General features: G+C 44.9%; 1 protein-coding gene across 3 annotated transcripts in view; it reads left to right on the forward strand.

Annotated features, from left to right (window-relative positions):
- Positions 1-8668, forward strand: part of EGFLAM (EGF like, fibronectin type III and laminin G domains) — a 161832-nt gene extending 153164 nt beyond the window's left edge. For all 3 annotated transcript variants that reach the window (XM_031444189.2, XM_064480180.1, XM_031444193.2), the window contains 3 exons: positions 1684-1767; positions 6152-6255; positions 7070-8668. In XM_031444189.2, coding sequence (XP_031300049.2) covers positions 1684-1767; positions 6152-6255; positions 7070-7224 — 343 coding nt within the window. In that variant the 3' untranslated portion in view covers positions 7225-8668. The remainder of the gene's footprint in view (positions 1-1683; positions 1768-6151; positions 6256-7069) is intronic.

Consider the following 8668-nt stretch of genomic DNA (forward strand, 5'->3'; position numbering starts at 1 on the left):
GACTGAGTGCATGCAAGAGGTCAGTGATTAATCTGGGTTTCCTCTCCATGTGCCTATTTCTTGGCCAGTGAGCTAAAGGAGAGACATGTCCTCTTGCAAGATGAGGAGAGAGTTGTCCGGGGGAAACACATTTGCCTTCAAAAGCATGATTACATAGGCTTTATTGTATTATCAAGGGGAGATCTAGGCAGTTGGCCCAGTGCCCAGCCTAGAACTCACTAAATATTTGTTGTACTGAATTAAGTTAGAATAATTGAATGAACACTGGACTAGGAGGGATATTTCTCTCTGGTAAACAACATATCCATGTCTTCTGATACCCTTAGGATATCAGGGTATCTGGAAACTGAAATAGAAAACAGAAAACTGCTGAGTGGATCTGCTATCTGAGTAAACTGTGGTGGGGTGGTGGGGGTGGGGCAGGTAGGACACCAAGTCCTATACATTAGCTTTGGGATTTTAGGCAAATTCCCTTCATCTCTTTGGGGCTCAGCCGTCTCTGCAGTGTTTTGTCCTGTTTTGTTTTTTTGAAAAGTGAAAACACATATATTAGTTTCAGAGGGCTGCCATAACAAATCATGGCAAACTGGAGAGTTTAAAATGATAGAAATTAATTTTCTCCCAGTTCTGGAGACTAGAAGTCCAACCTGGAGGTGTTGGCAGGGTGGGTCCCTTCTGGCGTCTTTGGAGGAGAATCTGTTCTGTGGCCTCTCCTAGGTGCCAGTGGCAGCTGGCGAGCCTTGGTGCGCCTTGGCTTATAGATGTGCCATTCCAGTCCCTGCCCCTGTCTTCACAGGGTGTTCTGCTCTGCACCTCTCTGTCTCTGTGTCCAAAAATTCCTTTTTATAAGGACACCAGTCATATTGGATTTAAGACCTCCTTAACCCCGTATGACTTCATCTTAACTAATGACGTATACAAAGACCCAGTTTCCAAATCAGGCCACATTTTGAGGTTGTGGGTGAACATTAATTCTGGTGGGACACTATTCAACCCAGTAAAACACATTACAAACGATAAAGCCCATCTCGTTCTTTACACTATAATACTGTGCGTGGGGCCCGAAATAAATCAACCCTGAGGACATTATGCTAAGTGAAAAACACCAATCACAAAGAGACAGACACCATATGACCCTACTTATACGAGGTACCTAGGGTGGTCAAATTCATAGAAACAGAAAGGAGAGCGGCGGTTGCCAAGGGCTGAGGGAAGGGGGAATAGAGAGTTGTTATTTAAGGGGTACAGAGTTTTGGCTTTGCAAGGTGAAGAGTTCTGGAGATTGTTTGCACAACAGTATGAAAGTACTTAATACTACTGAACTGTACAGTTAAAAATGGTTAAGACTATAAATTTTACCACAATCAAAAATAAAATCCAGATTTGGGGAGTAGGATATAGCTCAGTGGTAGAGTGCATGCTTAGCATGCATGATGTCCTGGGTTCAATCCCCAGTACCTCCATTAAAATTTTTTTTAATTAAAAAATTAAAAACCAGTTTTGATCATTCATGGCCTAATCTGGGAACCCAGTGTCTTTATAACATTGATTTGTGTTGTGTGAAGAAAGCTAGATTCTGAGTACCAAAGAACTTTCACCCTGAGAATCATTTGTGAGTGAGCGTCTACCTGTGCCTCAGTGCCTCACTCTGTTCTCTGTCTTGTTCTCCTCCGACGCCTTTAGCTACAACCTGGGCAGTGGTGTGGCATCCATCATGGTGAACGGCTCCTTCCACGATGGTCGGTGGCACCGAGTCAAGGCTGTGAGGTGAGTCTCTGCCATAGGCGAGACAGTTAACCTTGGCCCCATGTCCTGTTCTCCACCCGTGCCTAGCATCCCCGCCTGACCCAGGCCATTCAGGCATCTTGCTACCAACTCCCCCACTGTGCCCTTCACTGACGACAGGCCAGAGAGGCTAAGCTCCCAGCTTGTCACTCAACAGAGAGCTCCTGGAGAAAGCGCTTTTTGATGGCTAAACTGGACAGGGACTTCGCCTTCTAGTGAGACCTAGATTACCTCTCACAAGATAAGATTCCATGGCAGGTGACTTTGAGGGACGCTTCAAACCCCATTATGTGGACAACTGCCCCGCTCCTTGTTTTTGGACCTTACATTACCTGAACCTTAGAAGCTGTGTGTACCTGGCCCCAGTTACATGCCTGCCCCCTGCCGGAGCTCACTCCCCCGACTTCTGATTAGTGTAGGGTGGAGCATTCCCTTCCAACTAGTTTTACTATCTATGTTCATAGCCCTAACCATATATTTTAAGAAACCAACTATCAGGCCCAAATTGAACTATATTAAAAAAAAAAAGTCAATCCTGCCACGTTTGGTGAAGGTTCCAGGAGATGAGGTGAACAGTCTTTGGCTTGGATTCCTTGAGAATTTATCATAGCACTTTCTGAGGGGCGGTCAGTTGTTGAGGCTGTGAACAAGACTTGGGAAACATAGAGCTACCATGGTCAGTTTCCTCAGCTTACGTATAGGCTGTGGTGGGAGTCTTGCTAGACCCCATTCTCTTGTCCACTCTGCCTCCTTTGGTACCCAGGATACAGGAGTCAGGATACCGAGGCAGCTCTGTGCCCATCATCTGCCCAGGTGGCCTTGAAAGCCCTTGAGAAACAATGATTTTGGTGAAGCCCCAGCTCTGACTTGCTAAAAAATGTCTTCCCATGGTGGATATTTACAGGCATGGTCTCAAATATATTCTAGAATATAAGTTAAAATGCTCATAATCCAATTCAATTCCAGGATTCTTCATACTATGTGGTTCTAAGTTCTTCATTTCTGTCTTACTCATCTATGAAAGGGCTCACACAGAAACATCCAAAGGAGTAGGAAATGTTTGACCACACCTGATTCTTATAACTCTCTTCCTGGGAACATCAGGGAATACCTGCTCTCAATTTCCTTGAATAGAAAAGGTCTATAGAACACGCGGACATTGTGGAAAGATTTTTAAACCCCCCAAATTGCTGCAGTTTGATTTATATGCATCAAGATCCACCCTGATGGGGATTCCAGGCACTTCCGAGACATCTAAGGAAACAGATGTTAAGTGACTTTCCCAAGACTGTACAACTGTTTGTGGGCAGAGCCAAGATTAGAATCCTAGATCACCCCAGCTGGGATTTCCAATGTTCTATTTTATTTTTTTTAATTTATTTTTTTTAGAAGCTACTTTATTCCCATCACATATGTATTATTTACATTCCAGTCTTTTTTTTTTTTAAGTTTTAAAACATTTGTAGAGTGTAGTTAGGTTTATTTATTTATTTTTCAATGGAGGTACTGGGGATTGAACTCAGGACCTCATGTATGCTAAACATGTGCTCTACCACTGAGCTACACCCTCCCCTCAGATGTCTTAAACGGATAAGGCAGGGGATGTTCCACCAGAAGAACTTCAGATGTCAGAGCATCAAGCTTGGCACCGTGAAGATGGTTTCGTAGACTTGGCTCTTACCATTGTTGTCATTAATATCTCTCCTAGTGGGTCTTTTGGTTGCAGTAAGGGCTGAACAGAAGGAACTGAGACCAGGAGCTGGATAGATAGGAGGATCCCAGCAGATACTGCAAATTGTGTTCCAGAGGAGCAGACGACCTGGAAGGGATGGTACAACCCATCTAAGCAGGAACTGGCTCAAAGCCCTGGACATAACTATGGCCAGAAGCTTTGGATGGATCCCTTAGTTCTCTGCAGCAGGCTCCAGGGTCTGAGACAGAGAAACTGATGAAGAGGAAACCTCCATGGGGAGCCTTGCTTTGTACATTGCCTTGCTCTGAGTAATCCCAGTCTTGCAGGCACCAATCCTAGCAGAAAGGAGAAAGAAATCCTCATTTATTAAGCATCTTCAGGTTGCTGGGTATCTTACATACTTTATCTCAGTAAATATTCACAGGAACCTGGGTTTTATAATCTTTATTTTATGGATGAGAATGGTGATGACACTGATAACAGTAACAATGCACTCTTCTACCACTCTGTGTGGAGCAGGTGTGTGTGTCAGACTGCATGCTCTGTGTTCTGCACGCATAGTCTCTGATCTCCATAACAGCCTTGGAAGATGGGCATAGTTATTTCCATTTCAGGTGAGGATGCTGAAGTTCCACAGATTCACGTGTTTATACTATGAGCCATATACTATTCCAGGCACATGAGCTACACCCCTATTGAGTAATACCAGAATCCTTGCCTTGATGGTCTTGGATTCTAGTGAGAGACCACAGACAAGAAATAATGAACGTGATGAAGAAGTACGTTACTTATTATGTTAGAAGGTTATACCATGTTTTTTCCAACTCTGAGATGCCATGATTGTAAGACGTAGCCTCATTTAAGAAATAAAAAAAAAAATTTTGAGAATTGATGAAATAAAGTGGGAAGAAATGGAATTTTTTAGGGTAATGGGGGAAAAAGTCAGAGCAGACAAGGCATTGCCCATCACAGCCTTTAGGTATGAGATTCTGAAAAAGCATATCCGAAATGGGGAGGCAGTGCGGTCTCAAGGGTGACAACAGAGCAGGAGAGATACCTCTAAAACCCATTGCGAGAAGACTTACTATCATCAAGAAGTGAGGTTTGAGCAACAAAATTTATATCATCACCCTTCTCCCCCCAGAAAAGGGGTAGAGCCAAAAACCTCTGGAATGTGAATGAGGGGCTAAAAGCAGAACGATTGGCTTAAAATTTTACTTAAGTTTACTTGAGGAGTCAGACCCCAAGCCCCTTTTCTACTTCATGTAGCTGCCACACTGCCCTTTCCCTACCCATGGGAAAGTAGCGAAAGTCAATTCTCTGGAGAAAGTGAAGTAAGTGTCTCGGGAACAGGTGGCACTGGGTATAACTAAACACTGGACGACGCTGTCTACACTATCTCAGTTGATCCTGGGAACTATGGGAAAGGTCCTGTGTTGAATATTAAGAACCCCATAATTCTTCCCCCATGGAGATTCCAGAGTGCAGGAAGCCAGGTCTATACCCCACAGTAAGAAGAGGAGACACTCTGGGTATCCCCCAAGGACGGGATTGAGCGAATCCCAGCACAGACCACAAAAGCCACCCTGCACACAGAGCTTCCAGACTGCTGCTTCTGCTCAACCCTTAGCCATGAAGTGGCAGCCAGGGATCACTAGGCGCTTGAAAAAGTCTTCAGTATAATAGATGGATATTGGGACAATAGATGAAACAAAGCATCTTGGAGGAAACAGAATCTATGAGTGAAAAAAAGGATTAAGACTATTCATATCATTGGAGAGGTCACAGAGGCTATTAACCCAAGAAACAAGAACTGTTTGCTATTTAAAAGAAAAAAAGGAACATTAAGTAACCAGTAAAGAACTCATTAAAAAAAAAAAAAAAAGAAGAAGAAGAAGCCTGTCTGGTTTTTGGAAACCATCTTTAAAAACGGCAAAGTCCCTGCCACAGATAAGCACCTCCACCCTGCTGTCCTCAGAGTCACTTTGGGTGATTCTGTGGGTCCTTTAGAAACTTCTAAGTCATTCCTTGACCTCCCCTAGAGTAACCGTCTGCCTGCAAAGACTGCTGCATTGGCTTCCCATTGTGCTTAGAATGACATCCAAACTCCCCAGGTGTCACCAGGTCACCACCACTCCTCCCCTTAAGTTCTTTCCTGGTTCCCTCTCACCTTCAAGACAAATTCTAATTAAACTCTTTCTGCTCTTCACCAGCAGCTTCCAGCTTCCTCTTTTACTCTGTTTCCACCTCCAGAACTCTCTCTGCTCAGTCTGTACCAAGCCCCTTGTGTCTTCTCTCTTTGTCGTTGCCACTTCTTGTTTGCATTAGCCTCCTCCTCACCTGACTTACCTACCCAGCCTTCAAAACACATCTCAGACGGTCTTTTTTTCAAAGCTTTCCCTGGGCGTCTCTCTCCAATGTAATTCCTCTGCCCCCCGGGCATTCTGCTGCCAGAAAGTGGTGACAACTGTTGTCATTTACAGTTTGATTTTTTGGTTTGCCTCAGGAATTCGGGTGAGGTTTTTGTTTTGTTTTGTTTTGTTTTTTTAGTTTGTTCCATTTTTGCAGCTCTATCTTTTAGTATAGTGCCTGGTGCTTAGTGAGGACTTGAATACATTTTAATTGAAATGAGTGATTGATTGAATGACGCTCCAAAAATGGTGGTTTTTACAGGGATGGCCAATCAGGAAAGATAACCGTGGATGACTACGGGGCCAGAACAGGCAAGTCACCTGGCATGATGAGGCAGCTCAACATCAACGGGGCTCTGTATGTGGGTAAGTGACCTTGACCTTGGAGCAAACCGAAATTATGCCAAGGCTTTTTCTTGTTGGTCCTCCCTTTGTCATGCTGGGGCTTCCCAAAGCTCTGCACCTCACTGGATCAGGCAGATACTTGGAAATCAGGAAGCTCTCCACATACTCTGTTCTTCCATTTGCTGAACTTCTGACTCATGGCTGAGGGGTCAGGAAGCACTTAGATGCTTTTGTGCTGTGGACTGATCCACCAGGAAAACCCCGCTTTCCTTGTTTATAGAACAGGAGCCTGCTAAATATAGCTTCTCAAATTCTCCCTGAGGAAGGAGCATCTGTCTCTCCAACCCCTGTCGGAATTCGAATAAGTGGTACTTTTGTAAATAGCTTAGAACCCACTTGTGTAGACATGTAAACATGAAAAGATACCTCTCTCCATATGCTACTTCCTAAAAGTGAACTTCATAGAAAGCGTTCAACAGCATCACTGTATTTTCTTTTGGTTTAAGATGACCCTACCTTTAACTACATACTACATTTTGTTGACCTTACACAACATTTCAGAATTTACCAGGTACTATTTGGTTTGAAGTAGTCAAAGAGGTCAGAAATCACATAGGAGGCAAATATTTATAGGCTCTGGTTATGTATCAAATTGCTCCAAATCAACATTTTCCTTCAAGAATAATTATAGATCAGATGTGATGTACTGAGTTCTGTGTACCACAGCCTTATTTATCCTGTCAGCCAAGGAATGCCTTGGTCAGTAGACATTTTAGTGTCCTAGAGAGACATCCTCCCCTCTGGCTCACCCCAACTCCCTCTTGCTTCCTGGCAGGTGGGATGAAGGAAATTGCTCTGCACACTAACAGGCAGTACATGCGAGGCCTCGTGGGCTGCATCTCTCATTTCACCCTGTCCACCGATTACCACATTTCCCTCGTGGAAGACGCCGTGGATGGGAAAAACATCAACACTTGTGGAGCCAAGTAACACCAGCTGGCCTTGCCCGAGGGACAGAGCCTTCTATCCTGAGCATCCCGGGGGCCCCAGGACCCTGCCTGATGCCACACACAGAGGCTCGGGGACCAGGTGTGCTTCCTCTCATCCAGGAGCAAGTACACCCTGATGCGAAACTAGGACCAAGACAGGAGTCCCTGTGTGGCCTTTCCTGCTGATACTCCACGGGCCAAACCCAACGGAATACTCTGTAGGCAGCATCGGATTTTGTCCATTGAATACATAGTGGCTGCCAGAGATCACTCATTGAGGCGAGTTTCCGAGCTTGTCTGCTGTAGCTCAGTGACTGTGTTGTGATTCATAGTTCGGAAAAAAAAAAAAAAAAAAAAAAAGAGAGAGAGACCCAAATGGCAGTATTAAAGACCTTCTCTTCTCTCCTGACTCATGACACTCTTCCTGCCAGCAGAATGACTGTAAGACCTTGAACCTCGAATTTCTCACCTTGGCCCATGAATTATTAGGATTAACCCCTTCCCCTCCTCACTGGCTGATTCAATGTGCTCTGACTATTCCGTGAAAAGAAGGATGAAGGGAGACTAGAGATAGAATCACAATTATCAACCTGCCCCCTAAAGCTGACCTTTAATGAGAAATCCCTACTTTTTATAATGTACGTCTAACAAAGTGGGCACCGTGATTTTCTAGCTGTCCTTTTGTATGTGTATATTTTTATAGCCACAGATTGTCCACACGGTATACTTTTTGCAAGTTTGGGTGGATGACCCTGAATTCTTTGCACACTTCCTAGGAATTTTCTCCCAAAGGAGACTGGTTTGGGGCCCTTTGGGGTGTCAGTGGAGCTGAGGAGGTAACTTGGGGTGGGCACCTTGGGGAGCTGACCATTCTCCCTTGGTTGTTGATGGCTCAGGGAGGTGAATATAAAGCTTCCAAAATAAGCCAATGAAGAGGCACATGTGTTACCAAAGTGGGTTTTAAGAGAGGGGGGATGTCTGTAGTAAACTTGAATAAAGGAGTTGAAGAAGGCTACAGCGCGCTCAGGAAGTCATTCGCCACGTCCAGAAATGGACCGAATACAGTCCGTGTTTTTCAGGCTGTGCTGGGGGTGCCCTCAGCCTGGATTGAGCATCTGGGCAAGAACTAGAGAAACGGGGCTGCTTGCTTCTGAGCCATCGGCTGTGCCCCTTTGCCAGTCATGCACATGAACCTAGGGACAGCTGGCCTGTTGGCAGATCCCCACGACAGGACTTGGAAAGGGAAGGGTGAGATGAACGCGGCCACCAAAGAGGAGGGAAACGGGATCCAGCTCACACAAGAGCCTATAATTAGTCCCGTCCTGACTCTCTTCTTGTGTGTGCAGCAGGTGTTCAGAGAAGACTTGGAGCTCTGTGCCAAGCACCTCTAGGCACATTAAGAGTTCTAGAAAATGAGTAAATAAATTAGAGATGGTCACCTTGGG

Source organism: Camelus dromedarius, chromosome 3 (genome assembly GCF_036321535.1).
Source record: "Camelus dromedarius isolate mCamDro1 chromosome 3, mCamDro1.pat, whole genome shotgun sequence".
Taxonomy (NCBI): Eukaryota; Metazoa; Chordata; class Mammalia; order Artiodactyla; family Camelidae; genus Camelus; species Camelus dromedarius.